Source organism: Diceros bicornis, chromosome 24 (assembly GCF_020826845.1).
Source record: "Diceros bicornis minor isolate mBicDic1 chromosome 24, mDicBic1.mat.cur, whole genome shotgun sequence".
In the NCBI taxonomy this organism is placed as follows: domain Eukaryota; kingdom Metazoa; phylum Chordata; class Mammalia; order Perissodactyla; family Rhinocerotidae; genus Diceros; species Diceros bicornis.
Window position 1 is genome coordinate 19032815 of NC_080763.1, and position 16411 is coordinate 19049225.

Consider the following 16411-nt stretch of genomic DNA (forward strand, 5'->3'; position numbering starts at 1 on the left):
GAGCCAGTTTACAGACCCAGAACCCCTTGAATGAATGAGAGGCCAGGTCCCCTTGAGGAAGGACCTTGATACACTAAAGAAAATGTATACAGTTAATCTTTCTCCCAGTCTTCCACAGAGGGACCTATGGCCTCTTACCAGGGTAAGTGTACATTGGGGAAAAGGAAATAATCTTACCTTTCAGAGACTACTGGACACTGGCTCTGAACTAACATTGATTCCAGAAGACCCAAAACATCACTGTGGCCCTCCAGTCAGAGCAGAAACTTATGGAGATGAGATGATCTGATGGGCTCCCTGATTCTAAAGGAAATAATCAGGTCCCAGAGTAGCAGTAACCATGTGCCAGAACTTAAACCACAAATACAAAACAGGTGCATTTCCCATAATGGGCTGCAGGAATGCAGTGCTAACCAGAATGTTTTGAGCCTTAGGAGTCTTTAGGAAAGGCTAATAGTTCATAATGATCCTTGATTAAAAGAGGCAGCCTATGAAAACATTACTTGGTTATATAACAGGGAACATACTAGACTGGATGGATAAAACAACTCTCTACCAAAGTAGACAGTCACAACTTCTCACCCAGTTTCTAGACTAGACCAGTTCACAGACCCAAGACTCCTTGATTGAACAGGAGGCTGGGTCCATTTGAGGAATAAGCCTGCAGCACAGCTTCAAGTATACACTGAAAATCTGCCATTACTTCCCCACCAAGACCTATGGCCATTACTGAGAATGATGGTGCCGTGAGGAAAGTGAAGTACCCACACATTTCAGGGATTACTATATATTTGTCTGAATTGACCCTAATTTATTGGGGCACAAAAGATCACTGTGGTCTACCATTCAAATGGGAGACTTATGGTCATTCAAGCAATAGATGGAGTTTTGGCCCAAAGCTGTTTCCCATTGGGCTCAATGGGTCTGAAGACCCTACCTGGATGTATCTCCACAGTTCCTGAATTCACAATTGGAATAATCATGCTCAGCAATTGGAAAAATCCCTCATTAACACCTTGACCCATCGTGTGGAGTCTATTTTGGTAGGAATGGTCACATATGTGCATGCCCCATCTTCTAAGAGCAATACCATAGTCATGCGCCACATAACAACATTTCAGTCAACAACGGACTGCATATATGACGGTGGTCCCATAAGATTAGTACCAAATATAATGATGTACACCTGAAATTTATATAATGTTATAAACCAATGTAACCTCAATTAAAAAAAAAGATTAGTACCATACAGCCTAGATGTGTAGTAGGCTATACCATCTAGGTTTGTATAAGTACAACTCTATGTTCACACAATGAAAAAATTGCCTAACGACACATTTGTCAGAACATATCCCTGTCATTAAGTGACAAATGACTATACATGTTTTGGAAATGGCAAGAATTCATGCCACCATCAAAGACTTTAAATAAACAGGGGTGATGATACCCATCAAGTCCACATTTAATTCACCTCCCCTTGACATGCAAAGTAGATGCATCATGCAAAATACCTATGGATGATGGTAAATTTAACCAGGAGGTGACTGTAATTACATCTGGTGTTTCAGATATGGTAACTTGATAAACAACCCAACATACCCAGAATCTGCTATGTAACTAGTTCTCAGAAAATGCTTTTTCCTCTATACAATTTTTAATGCCAATCAGAAGTAGTTTATCTGATTGGGTTGTTAGTTTTTTTGTTGTTGAGAAGCATCAGTTCTTTATATATTTTGGAGATTAACCCCTTCAAAATATATAAAACAAAATCTGAAATCAAAAAGGAGAAATATAAAAATCCAAAATCTAGTTGAAGACAACACGTTTTTCTCAGCAAACAATAGTAAATATCAGGAAAAAAATTAGTAAAGAAATAGAAGATTAATGTAACATTAACCTAGACACACAAAAAACATTCACCCAACAAACACGGAATACACATTTTTTCATATTCATATGAGATATTTACCAAAATAGATGTTTATCTACTGACACACTCAACATACTTTAAAGAATAAAAATTGCACTGTAAGTTCCTTAACTACTGTGGAATTTAAAATATATACATTAAAAGGAATAAAAAACAACCAAGTGCTTCAAAATTTAAAAAACAACTTCTAATAACCCATGATTAAAACAAGAAATCAAAATGTTAATGGAAAATATTTTGGACTAACTGCTAATGAATGAAAATACAACAGGAAAAAAACTTATAGGAGGTAGCTAAAGCGACACACAAAAATTTTTGGCTTTCAGGGTGTATATTAGAAAATTGGAAACAATGAAAATAATAAATCTATAATCTTAAGAAGTTAGAAAAACAACAGCTAATAAAACCTGTAAAAGTGAAAAAAAAGGAAAAAATTAAGAGTACAAAACAATAAAAAAAAATCAACAAAGCGAAAACCTGGTTCCTTGAAAAGAATAAAAAACTTGATAAAAATCTAGCAAAACTGACAAGAACAAAGTTGAAAAAACACAAATTGCCAGTATCAGGAATAAATAAGTAGATATAATTACAGTTCCTATAAACATATAAAGGGAAATGAAAAGATATTATGAACAACTTTATGCCAATAAATTTAAAAACATAAGAAAAACGGACAAATGCCTTGAAAAAGACAATTCACCAAAACTGACACAATTAATAGAAAAACTGAATAGTTCTACCTCTATTAAAAGGATTGAATTTGAAAGCAAACATACACAAAGGATTTTGACAGTTAATTCTTCCAAATATTTTTGAGAAAACAGAAAAAACTGTATTGTCAAGAATCAGAGGTCTTATCCTCATTAAACTTTATTAATAACTTCAAGGAAACAATCACACGGAACGAGCAGTGTAGGGAGAGGTCCAGAACCACCAACAACTACATTTCATACCATAATGAGGGTATGAAGACCTCAGCACTGCAGTCCAAAGGGAGAAAACTCTGACAGTAGATAATCACTCCATAGTGCTTGTCCGCGTTAGCCAGGGTTTGTTCAGGCCTGCTAAATAGATGAATTCCTCTGTCTGCAAAACTGGCTTCATCACAGATCCCTTTCCTTTCCAGGTCTTCATCCCTAATAAACATCCTGCACTCTAAACTCCAATTCCATGTCTGCTTCTGGAGAAGTCAAACTATCACAGTGAAGTAACTACTGAAAGCGCCTAACAGTCCTGGGGCCAGGGGAACAAAGGAAAGAGGCTGGGTTTATTAGAGTACTAAATTAAAAGAGGTCCGGGGGCCGGCACTGTGGCTTAGCGGTTAAAAGTGTGCAAGCTCCGCTACTGGCGGCCCGGGTTCGGATCCCAGGTGCGCACCGATGCACCGCTTGTCCAACCATGCTGAGGCGGCATCCCACATACAGCAACTAGAAGGATGTGCAACTATGAGATACAACTATCTACTGGAGCTTTGGGGAGAAAAAGGGAAAAAAAGCAGGAGGATTGGCAATAGATGTTAGCTCATGGCCGGTCTTCCTCAGCAAAAAGAGGAGGATTGGCATGGATGTTAGCTCAAGGCTGATCTTCCTCACACACACACAAAAAAAATAAAATAAATAAATTAAAAGAGTTCTTCTGCAGAGCAGGGACCGAGACCTCTAAGGAGGGCAAGTGACCACCTGCTGCTGGTGCTTCAGGAACTCAGAGGAGGACAACCTACCTGCTAACCCTAACTGCAACTAGGATCTCTGCGGGTGTCAGTGGCCAGCTGGTGCCGGTACTTCTAAGGAAGAATGAGGGTGGTTTTAAGAGAGCCAACAAAACTGGAATCCAAAACCAAACATGGCTACCACAGTGAATGGCCCCAACCAAAATGACAGTGAGAGTATGTTTTACCACACATCCATCATTCCGGGCTACTTCTACTGCACCCTTTTGGCACAGTTACCTGGAAGAGAGTTGGCCAAACAGAAACAGTGTATGTAGTGACACATCCCGGACATTACATCTTAGAGTAGAAAGGTGGAAGGAGGTTTAGAACTGATAGACATCAGCTTAAAAATGTGTCTTTGTGAGGGCAGATCAAGATGGCGGAGTAGGAAGATCGTGAGCTCACCTCTGCCCATGAACACACCAAAACTACGACTACACACAAAAAAACTGTCTCTGAGAACGACCTGAAGACAAGCAGAACAGATTTTCCACAAGGAAGGATATAAAGAAAAAGCCACATCAGGTCGGGCAGGAGGGGCGAAGACATAGCCTAGTCAGGACCCACACCCCCATGCGGTGACCCACAGTGCGAGGGATATCACAACCGCAGAGGTCCTCCCTGAGGAGCAAGGGGTCCAAGCCCCACAAGGGGCTCCCCAGACCAAGGGACCTGAACCGGGAAGATGAACCCCCATAACGTCTGGCTTTGAAAACCAGCAGGGCTTATGTCTGTGAGAGCTGAAGGGCTGTAGGAAAGACTCCACTCTTAAAGGATGTGTGCACAAACTCACTCACTCCAAGTCTCAGTGCAGAGGCAGCAATTTGAAAAGTGCCTGTATCATATGTGAAGGAGATTCACTGACTAATTTTGGGTGTGTGCTGGTGGGACAGGGATCTGTTGAAACTTTCTCTGGGTACGGAAGCACTAGTGGGTGCCATTTATTTTACTCTCCTCCTACCTAGCAGGCCCAGCGATAGCGGGTGCCATTTCTGACACTCTCCATCTACCTTGCTAGCACTCCTTGCCCCACCCCGGTGTTCCCCTGCAGACCCACCGTGCCTAACCTGCTGGCCTCAGCCTGTGCGCCTCCAAAGCGGCTCTGACCACACCACACCTGGCACTGGCCTTGGCCGGGACAGAAGTACCTCAAAGTAGCTCCTGTCCTGCCAAACCCAGGGGGCTGTCTCGTCTGGGACTGACATCCCCAGAAAACTGCTTCTGCCCCAGGGCCCCCCGCACACCAGCACACCCCAAGCAGTTGCGGCCAGGCCTTACCGACAACCACGATGGGGGACAGCCCTGCACACAGCACACCTACAGCAATTGCATTCCAGCCTCACAGCCAGCCAGCCTGAGGGCCACTCGTGCCCACCATCACGCCTGTAGCAATCATAAGCCCAGCTACAACAAGAGGGCACATGTAGCCCACAGAGAGGCCACAACTGGAGCACCTGGCTCTGGTGACCAGGGCGTCCTGTGCTACTGGGCCCCACAGGATATATTCCACAAAAGGCCACTCCTTCAAGACGGGGAGTCATAACAGATCTACCTAATAAATAGTGTGGGAGATCAAGATTTGGCCACCCTGAAATATATCTCTTTACCTGGATTGTTTTCTCTGAGGGACATTTGACCTCCCCCACTAACTTCCCAAAGAATTTGACATGGTGGCTCCTTCCTGGAACAAATCTTCTATCATGATGGCTATAATGATAATGTAAGGTAGATGTTACAATGGGAGGGGCACCAAGCCCCTTTTATCAAAAAACTCTCTCTCTCCCTGACCACATTATCTACACATGACCCTGAAAAGAACTGTCTTCTTGCCCTCTGAAGTCCCAGACCACTACCCACACCCAACACCTTCCTCGTCTTTAGCTACAATACTTAAGCAAGCAGCTTAGACAGAGGAACTAGTTGCTCATTTCTGAGTTTCTCCCATGTATACATGGTATTAAACTTGGTATTATTTTCTCCTGCTAGCCTGTCTTGTTAATTATTTGGCCAGCCATAAGAACCTTAAGGAAAAGGGTAGAGGGAGAGTCTCCCTCTCTCCCAACAATAGAAAGACAAAGAGTTAGGCCAAATGAAGAGACAGAGGAATATATTCCAAATGCAACAACAAGACAAAACCTCAGAAAAAGAACTAAACAAAATGGAGATAAGCAATCTACCAGATAAAGAATTCAAAGTAATGGACATAAAGATGCTCACTGAACTCAGGAAACAGATGGATGAACACAGTGAGAACTTCAACAAAGAGATAGAAAATACAAAAAAGAACCAACCAGAGCTGAAGAATACAATAACTGAAATTTGAAATACACTAGAGGGAATCAATAGCAGATTACATGACGCAGAAGAATGGATCAGCCATCTGGAAAACAGGGTGAGGGAAATCACCCAATCACAACAACAGAAAGAAAAAAGAATTTAAAAAAGCACAGATAGTTTAAGGGATCTCTGGGACAACATGAAGCATACTAACATTACCATTAAAAGGGTCCCAGGGGCTGGCCTGGTGGTGCAGGCAGGCAAGCCATGCTGTGGCGGTGTCCCACATAAAGTGGAGGAAGATGGGCTCGGATGTTAGCCCAAGGCCAGTATTCCTCAGCAAATAAAAAAAACAGAAGAGGATTGGCAGACGTTAGCACAGGGCTAATCTCCTCACAAAAATAAAAAAAAATAAAAATAAAAATAAAGGGGTCCCAGAAGGAGAGTGAGAGAAAGGGACAGAAAACCTTTTTGAGGAAATAATGGCTAAAAATTTTAATTTGGGCCAAGGAAACAGACATCCAAGTCCAGGAAGCACAGAGAGTCCCAAATAAGATGAACCCAAAGAGACTTGTACCAAGACACATCATAAATAAAACATCAAAAGTTAAAGAGAGAATCTTACATGCAGCAAGAAAAAAACAACTAATTATATACAAGGGAACCCCATAAGACTATTAGTTGATTTTTTTAGCAGAAATTTTACAAGCCAGAAGGGAGTGGCATGATACATGCAAAGTGCTGAAAGGAAAAGACTTGCAGACAAGAATTCTCTTACTTGGCAAGGTTAACATTCAGAATTGAAGGAGAAAGAAAGAATTTCCCAGATGAGCAAAAGCTTAAGGAGTCCATCACCACCAAACCGGTCTTACAAGAAATGTTAAAGAGACTTCTTTAAACAGAAAAGTAGAGGCCATAACTAGAAATAAGAAAATTATGAAAGAAAAGATCACATTAGTAAAGGCAAACATATACTAAAGGTAGTAGATCAACCACCTATATAGCTAGTATGAAGGTTAAAAGACAAAAGTACTAAAAATCATCTTATCTACAATAATCAGTTAAGGATACACAAAATTAAAAGATGTAAAATACGATGTCAAAAACATAAAACATGGAGGGGGGTAAAAATGTAGTACTTTTAGAATGCACTCGAACTTAAGTGACCATCAACTTAAAATAGACAGCTATATATGAACCTCATGGTAACAACAAACCAAAAACCTATAATAGGCACACAAAAAATAAAGAGAAAGGAATACAAACATACCACTACAGAAATTCATCAGATCACAAGGGAAGAGAGCAAGAGAAGACAGGAACAGAGAACTACAAAAACAACCAGAAAACAATTAACAAAATGGCAATAAATACATACCTATAAATAACTACTTCAAATGTAAATGGACTCAATGCTCCAATCAAAAGACAAAGGGGGACTGAATAGATTAAAAACAAGACCATACATATGCTGCCTACAAGACACTCACTTCAGATCTAAAGACACATTCAGACTGAAAGTGAAGGGATGAAAAAAGATATTCCATGCAAATGGAAATGAGAAGAAAGCTGAGTTAGCAATATTTATATCAGACAAAATAAACTTTAAAAAAAAGACTGTAACAAGAGACTAAGAAAGGCATTACATAATGATAAAGGGATCAATCCAACAAGAGGATATAATATCTGTGAATATTTATGCACCCAACATAGAAGCACCTGAATACAGAAAGCAAATACTCACACAAATAAAGGAAGAAATCTACAGTAATATGTTAATAGTAGGGCACTTGAACACTCTATTTACATCAATGGATAGATTATCCAGACAGAAAACCAATAAGGAAACAATTGGCCTTAAACAACACATTAAACCAGATGGGCTTCATAGAAATATAGAGAACAATATATACAGAACATTCATCCCAAAACAGCAGAATACATATTCTTTTCAAGTGCACATGAAACATTCTCCAGGATAGAGGACATGTTGGGCCACAAAACAGGTCTCAATAAACTTAAGAAGACTGAAATTGTGTAAGCATCTTTTCCGACCACAATAAGAAACTAGAAATCAATTACAAGAAGAAAACTGGAAAAAACACAAAAATATGGAGGTTAAACAACATGCTACTAAACAACCAAGGAGTCAATAAAGAAATCAAAGAGGAAATCAAAAAATACCTTGAGACAAGTGAAAACAGAAACAAAATGTTTCAAAATCTATGGGATGCAGCAAAGGCAGTTCTAAGAAGGAAGTTTATAGTGATAGAGGCCTACCTCAGGAAAGAAGAAAAATCTCAAATAAACAACCTAACCTTACACCTAAAGGAAGTAGAAAAAGAAGGTCAAACAAAGCCCAAAGTTAGCAGAAGGAAGGAAATAAAGATCAGAGTAGAAATAAAACATTAGAGGCTTAAAAAAAAAATAGAAAAGATCAACAAAACAAAGAGCTGCTTCCTCAAAAACATAACAAAATTGATAAATCTTTAGCCTGACTCACCAAAAAAAAACAAGAGAGAGAGAGAGAGAGGGTCCAAATAAATAAAATCAAAAATGAAAGAGGAGAAGTTACAACTGACACTACAGAAACACAAAGGATCATAAGAAATAACCACGACCAATTATACGCCAACAAATTGGACAACCTAGAAGAAATTGATAAATTCCTAGAAACACACAATTTCCCAAGACTGAGTCAGGAATAAATAGAAAATCTGAACAGACTGATTACTAATAATAAAATTGAATCAAAAATCAAAATCTCCATTGGGGCTGGCCCAGTGGCATAGTGGTTAAGTCCACACACTTCACCTTGGCGGCCAGTGGTTCACGGGTTCGGATCCCAGGCGCGGACATATGCACTGCTTATCAAGCCATGCTGTGGCAGGCGTCCCACATATAAAGTAGAGGAAGATGGGCACAGATGTTAGCCCAGGGCCAATCTTCCACAGCAAAAAGAGAAGGATTGGCAACAGATGTTAACTCAGGGCTAATCTTCCTCACACACACACAAAAAACACTCCCAACAAACAAAAATCCAGGACCAGATGGTTTCACAGGTCAATTCTACCAAATATTTAAAGCATTAATACCTATCCTTCTCAAACTATGCCAAAAAATTGAAGAGGAAAGAACACTTCCAAACTCTTTCTATGAGGCCCACATTACCATGATACCTGAAGCAGACAAAGATACTACAAAAAAAGAAAATTACGGGCTAATATCCCTGGTGAACACAGATGCAAAAATTTCAACAAAATATTAGCACATAAAATTCAACAATACATTAAAAGGATCATACACCATGATCAAGTGGAATTTATCCCAAGAATGCAAGAAGGGTTCAATATCCACAAATCAATCAACATGATACACCACATTAACAAAACAAAGGAAAAAAATCATCTCAATAGATGCAGAAAAAGCATGTGACAAAATTCAACATCCATTTATGATAAAAACTCTCAACAAAGTGGGTATAGAGGGAACATACCTCAACATAATAAAGGCAAACCCGCATATGACAAACCCACAGCTAACATCCTACCCACATATGACAAACCCACAGCTAACATCCTACTCAACAGTGAAAAGCTGAAAACTTTTCCTCTAAGATCAGAAACAAGACAAGGATGCCCACTCTCGCCACTTTTATTCAACATAGCATTGTCTTAGCTACAGCAATCAGACAAGAAAAAGAAATAACAGGCATCGAAATTGCAAAGAAAGAAGTAAAACTGTCACTATTTGCAGATGACATGATACTATATAGAGAAAACCCTAGGACTACACCAAAAAAATATTAGAACTAATAAATGAATTCAGTCAAGTTGTAGGACACAAAATCAATATACAGAAATCCGCTGCATTCCTATACACGAACAACGAACTATCAGAAAGAGAAATTAAGAAAACAATCCCAGGGGCCAGCCCCGTGGCTTAGCAGTTAAGTGCGTGCGCTCTGCTACTGGCGGCCCAGGTTCGGATCCCAGCGCGCACCGATGCACCGCTTGTCTGGCCATGCTGAGGCGGCATCCCACATACGGCAACTAGAAGGAGGTACAACTATGAGATACAACTATCTACTGGGGCCTTGGGGAGAAAAAGGGAAAATAAAGGAGGTGGATTGGCAACAGATGTTAGCTCAGGGCAGGTCTTTCTCAGCAAAAAGAGGAGGATTGGCATGGATGTTAGCTCAGGGCTGATCTTCCTCACATACACACACACAAAAAGACTGTAGCACCTAAAAAAAAAAAAGAAAACAATCCCATTTACACTTGCATCAAAAAGAATAAAATATCTAAGAATAAACGTAACCAGGGAGGTGAAACACCTGTACTCTGAAAACTCTAAGACACTGATGAAAGAAACTGAAGACACAAATAAATGCAAAGACATACTGTGCTCATGGATTGGAAAAATTAATATTTTTTAAATGTCCATACTACCCAAAGCAATCTACAGATTCAATGCAATCCCTATCAAAATTCCAATGGCATTTTTCATAGAACTAGAACACGTAATCCTAAAACATGTACGGAACTGCAAAAGACCTCAAATAGCCAAAGCAATCTTGAAAAAGAACAAAGCTGGAGGTATCAGGTTTCCTGGTTTCAAACTATACTACAAAGCAACAGTAATCAAAATAGTATGGGACCAGCACAAAAACAGACACGAAGATCAATGATAGAATAGAGAACACAGAAATAAACCCACAATTCTATGGTAAATTATCTATTAGAAAGGAGGCAAGAATACACAATGGGGAAAAGACAGTCTCTTCAATAAATGGTGTTGTGAAAATTGGAGAGCTACATGCAAAAGAATGAAACTGGACCACTTTCTTAACACCACATACAAAAATTAACACAAAATAGATTAAAGACTCATATGTCACATCGGAAATCATAAAACTCCTAGAAGAAAACATAGGCAGTAAACTCTTTGATATCAGTCTTAGCAGCATAGTTTTGGATATGTCTTCTCAGACAAGGGCAACAAAAGCAAAAATAAACAAATGGGACTTCATCAAACTACAAAGCTTTTGCACAGTGAAAGAAACCATCAACAAAATGCAAAGGCAACCTACTGAATGGGGGAAGATATTTGAAATGATATATCCAATGAGAGTTCAATATCCAAACTATATAAAGAATTCAGACAACTCAATATAAAAAAAAATCTGATCTAAAAAATGGGCAGAAGATCTGAATAGACGTTTTACCAAAGAAGACATACAGATGGCCAACAGACACGTGAAAAGATTCTCAACATCACTGATCATCAGAGAAATGCAAATCAAAATCACAATGAGCTATCACCTAACACCTGTCAGAATGGCTATTATCAAAAAGACAACAAATAACAGCTGTTGGTGAGGATATAGAGAAAAGCAAACCCTCCTGCACCGTTGAGGGGAATGTACACTGACTGGTGAGGCCACTACGGAAAACCCGTATGGAGGTTCCTCAAAAAAATTTAAAACAGGCCTATCACATGATCCAGCAATTCCACTTCTGGGGATTTATCCAAAAAAAAATGAAAATACTACTTCGAAAAGATATATGCACCCCTATGTTCACTGCAGCATTACTTACAAGAACTAAAACATGGAAGCAACCTAAGTTTCCATCGACAGATGAACGGATAAAGATGACGTGGTATACATATACAATGGAATATTACTCAGCCATAAAAAGGAATGAAATATTGCCATTTGCGACAACATGGATGGACCTATGCTAAGTGAAATAGGCCAGACAGAAAAAGACAAATACCATATGATTTCACTTATATGTGGAATCTAAAAAAGAAAACAAAGGAACAAATAAAACAAAACAAACTCACAGATACAAAGAGCAAACTGGTAGTCACCAAAGGGGAGGGGAGTGTGGAGATGGGAAAAATAGCTGAGGGGATTAAGAGGTACAAACCTCCAACTTGAAATGTTACGGGGATGTCATGTACAGCATAGGGAATAGAGTCGATATTATTGTAATAACTCCGTATGGTGACACATGGTTACTAGACCTATCATGGGGATCACTTTGTAAAGTACATGAATGTCAAATCGCTATGTTGTATGCCTGAAACTAACATAATATTGTATGCCAACTGTAATCCAATTTTTAAAAAAGTGTCTTTGCTCAGGAAAAATAAAGAGACAGCTTCCAGAAAAAATGCACTTTTAATATTGCTTTAAACACCGAAGAGTAAGTGAGAGCATCCTAGGAATCCTTTGGTGTAATATGAATGTTTATGATCCTGGCCAGAGGGATCCTTAAAGTTTTCTTTAAACAGTCAGACATGCCCTAATGTTTCTCTACTATTAAAAGAAAAACTAGAGATATTTTTAACGAAGGAGGCTTGTCTTCCTTTTCTTCTTGATTTACTCATCTTCCTCCCTCTCCTCTTCTTCCTCTTCCCCCTCCTCCTCTTTTGTGTGTTTCTTATAAAGCACAAGGCAGCAAAATAAAATTAAAAGAATCAAAGGAATAAGCCACAATACTGACAGGTAACCCACCTTATCCTGCACTTCTAACTCTTCCATCTGGTACTTAGGAGGTGGGCCGCTATCATCACTGCCTCCATTGCCTTTGTGCTCGCAGTACGGAGGTGCCCATCCACGGTTGCAGTGGCAGTGCTGTTTATTATTGCAGACTCCCTTCATGCTGCAGGTCTCAGGCTTACAGTCATGGGAAGGAAAAACCATATCGACACACTGCTTGCGGATGCACATCTTTTCTGGACCACACACTGTGCCATCTTTCACTTGACCAATATCAGGTATGGACATCCCTAAATGATAATCGGTGCCCCAGCAAGTGGTGTTATTGAAGTGAACCTGATGCACTGTAGAATGTCCTATCAGTTTAGGAATTACTCCCACATTTTCACATTGAATTCTGCCACACAGGATATCAGAGGGATTACATTTTACGTATACTGTGCCTTTTATATCACAGTGACCAAATCGATTTCCTTGGGTGTTGATTTCCTGGTAGCAATTCTGAGATGCACTCCTTGCATCTTTACCAAAAATCTCCCTGCACTGTCCGTTATGGTTATTACAGCTCTTTTGATAGCAGTAGGCACTGTCACTACAGGGAATCCCATCCTGCACATATACGTCGTCTGGGCACTGATGGGATGTCCCATTGCACCACTCTGGAAGGTCACATTCACCGATCTGTTGTCGGCACAAAGTCCCTGATGGCATCATCTTGCAGTCTTTGCAACAAAGCCCAAAAGCACAAGCAGCTCCAGACTTCAGAGTGCAGTTCAGTAGACAACAGGGATCATTTACACACTGGTGTGTGGTTCCACAGTCACACTCCTCTCCTTCTTCAACCACTAGGTTCCCACAAAACTTCACCCTAAAGATATTCCCTGGACGTGGAGGAGGGTGAATACATAATCCAGTGCGGAAAGTATTGTCCCAGTACTGGGCATAACTGCAGTTGCTGAATTTATTTGTAACCTGTCTGGAGGGATACATTATGCACCACTGAAGTGCACACACACACCATTGATCATCATGCTCCATACCCAAATTATGACCAAGCTCATGGGACACAACAAGTGCAAAAGAAAACAGACTTTCATCTTCGAAAACATCAACTCCAGAATTAAAAGGACTCTGGCATATTCCTCCAACGTAGGCAACACCAAGCTTTATGCCAAATGATTTTTTTATGAAAAGATGGGCAGCATCATGTGGCAGTCGGGCCTCAAGTTGAAAAGACTTCCAAACAGCAAAATCGATCACAAGCTTATCTATGTCATCTGTGGCAACTGGGTTTCGTTCATTCCAGATCTCCATCCCAGTCAAAATTACATCAAGCTCGAGAGGTCGATAGAGGATATCCATTATATTGACGACATTAAATATTTCGTACTGCACTACTGACACATTACTTTCAGAGTGAACGTATCGAAGATGGTCTACGACCACTACCAGCTCAAGAAACCGCAAGTGAGTCCACCAGCCTGTATAAGAACTTTGCATCAGAGTGGAATTATACGACTCTTGCATCTTCAATTGGCGTGCTATTTCCTCTTCTGTTAACCCACATCTCATGGGTGGGAAGTGTGTATCATCGTTGTCTATCTTGTAGACCAGGTGTTCAAATGTGGCAGAAAACCTAATTGGCTCGATTTCATAAGCAAGGTCATTTATCTGTAGCATTCCTCGAAAGCCCCCAGAACAGGTACTGAGGGCAACCAGGGACTCGGGGACCCCCTCCACATAACCATGATAGTAGCAGTCATCAGGAACAAAAGGCTGATCCTGGTGGAGGGCACCCTGGTCTGTGTAGGTGAACACCGGCAGATGTCTGGAAACCAAGAGCTTCTTGACCTTCAAGTAGACAATGTGTCTCTGGCCCCCAAACCGCAGGCTGTAGTAGAGCCAGCCAGGAGCCTCTGCACCTCTGCTGCTGCCAGTCACCTTCAAGGGGATCACCAATTCTGGGGAGAAGTGGTGCTGGGAGGGCCTGGACTGAGAGTGTCCAGAAATGAACACAGACACCCTAAACCAGAGCAGCAGAAGAGTGACCCTGATGTGCACCAGGGTCTCACCCACTGCCATTATGGAGCTGTCGTTATGGAGCCATCTGTCCAGAGCAGAAAAGCAGGGCTTGAGGCACTGCTGGTCTGGCTCCTCCCTCTGAGCTGCTCAGGGTGTGGGGCTGACCTTTATGGATCTGTGTCCTAGCAGGGCTGGATCATCAGAGCTGCAGTGCTGAAAGTGAAAATAGAAAGAAGAGCTAGGGTGGGTGGGTAGCAGAGGGAGGGTGGGAGAGAGAGAAAGAAGAAACTAAGTAAAAGTGATTCTTTAGTTGGGACAAGGCTTGAATCTATGAAACATGAGATTGTCTCTTCTTATATATAGGTAAGGGGAGGGAATGGGGAAGGGCAGGTTTCTAGGGGAAGAGCTAGATGAAGGAGATTCGTCACAGGTGGATAAGTGTTGAACCTGGATGGTGGATACATAAAGGATTCATTACATACTGTTCTCTTAACATGTAAACGGGCATGAAATTTTCCATATTAAAAAAGGTGACATCCGACTCCCAAATTTTGCCTCCAGCTAAAAATCTACTGGTACCCTGCTATCTTCAGCAAGCATGTGGATAATCCATCCAAAACCCACCATTTTTTGTCCCTTTATTCAGATCATTTGTTCAATCTCCCCTTTTCTTCTACAGACAACTTCTCTAGCCCCTATTCTGTTTGAAGTGAGCAGTCAAAGTAAGCCCCATTTAATGTACTCATTACTTTTGGAGACCCCCTCCAATCAAGACAAATTTTTACCTGCAGAAAAGCCCTGGACAGTCAAAGGAAGGCAGCCACACTGATGGGGTAGCAGGGAGCGGGGCTGCTATTCTGGGGCAAGGCAAAGAGCCCAACTGCCTCCAATCACAGCACGGAGGCAGTAGCCTGCTCTCCACCCAGACCAGCTGCATCATGTTCTCAATCATAAGAGACTCATCTTGGTTGTGTAAATATAGACTCTATTCTGTTTTTCACATGGCGGGTGAGTTAGCTGAATTCTCTAGAGAAAGCTGGATTGAGGAGTTTAAACCTAGAGTCAGTACATTAAAATATTCAGAAGACCATAAAATATTCAGAAGACCATAATTCGAGTGGACTTACATCATTCCTGCTGAAAATAAAAAGTTTAGCTCACATAAAAGCTAATTTTGCTTATTTGCTGACTTTCAGTTAAAAGTAACAATAATTTGCTTAATATTTGAAAGCAAAAGTTAAAACAAATCTGGAGACGATTTACACACACAGTGGTGGCCTGAATCTTCTAAATAAGAACACAAATGGGATCAGCAGTATAGAGCATGAGACATAGCCTCGGCATTCTGATATCAAGAACACATGTCTACATCTGGATACTTCTGCAGAACTAATGGATGGCTACTGGAGACCAAGAATACTAGATGACCCTCTTAGGGAAAGCATCTCTGATAGAGGTGAAATCCTAATTACTAGGTTTCTTATCCAAGTCTCTTCAGGATATGCTTGGTATTTGCTGCAGATGTGGGGATATTAAGATAGGAGTGCATGAGCTGTAAGAGGATTAATGAAGATAAAGCATCATAAAGAGTAAAATAACCTGTATTAAGCTTTGTCAGAAATATGATGTGGTAGAAACAGAAAAGTCCACTGCCAAGAATCTTTGAGACACACCAGGCTTTGCCACCATTGCACTACTCCAAAGACAAGCCCTGAAGGAACATGGCTTTACCAGTAATCATGTGACTGGTGTCACTCCAAAGCCCTCCCTTCTAATATAACTGGCACTTCAAGCAGCGTGAGAACCTTCCTCTGCATCAGTCGTCAATTCTTTCTTCTGTTTCCAGCAGCTAATTCAAACTCCTCAAAACCCTTATCTCACCATATCTCCACTCTCTCTCAGTCACGGCCCAATCCATTGTTTCTCAAACTTGGGTCACAAACCACACAGCATCATGAAA

At 40.6% G+C, this 16411-nt stretch overlaps 1 protein-coding gene across 1 annotated transcript; it reads right to left on the bottom strand.

Annotated features, from left to right (window-relative positions):
- Positions 1-10733: 10733 nt before the first annotated feature.
- On the bottom strand, positions 10734-14899 carry LOC131421261 (disintegrin and metalloproteinase domain-containing protein 20-like). The gene has a single exon (XM_058567937.1). The coding sequence runs from the start codon at positions 14509-14511 to the stop codon at positions 12310-12312; it is 2202 nt and encodes a 733-aa protein (XP_058423920.1). The 5' UTR covers positions 14512-14899; the 3' UTR covers positions 10734-12309.
- Positions 14900-16411: the final 1512 nt, after the last annotated feature.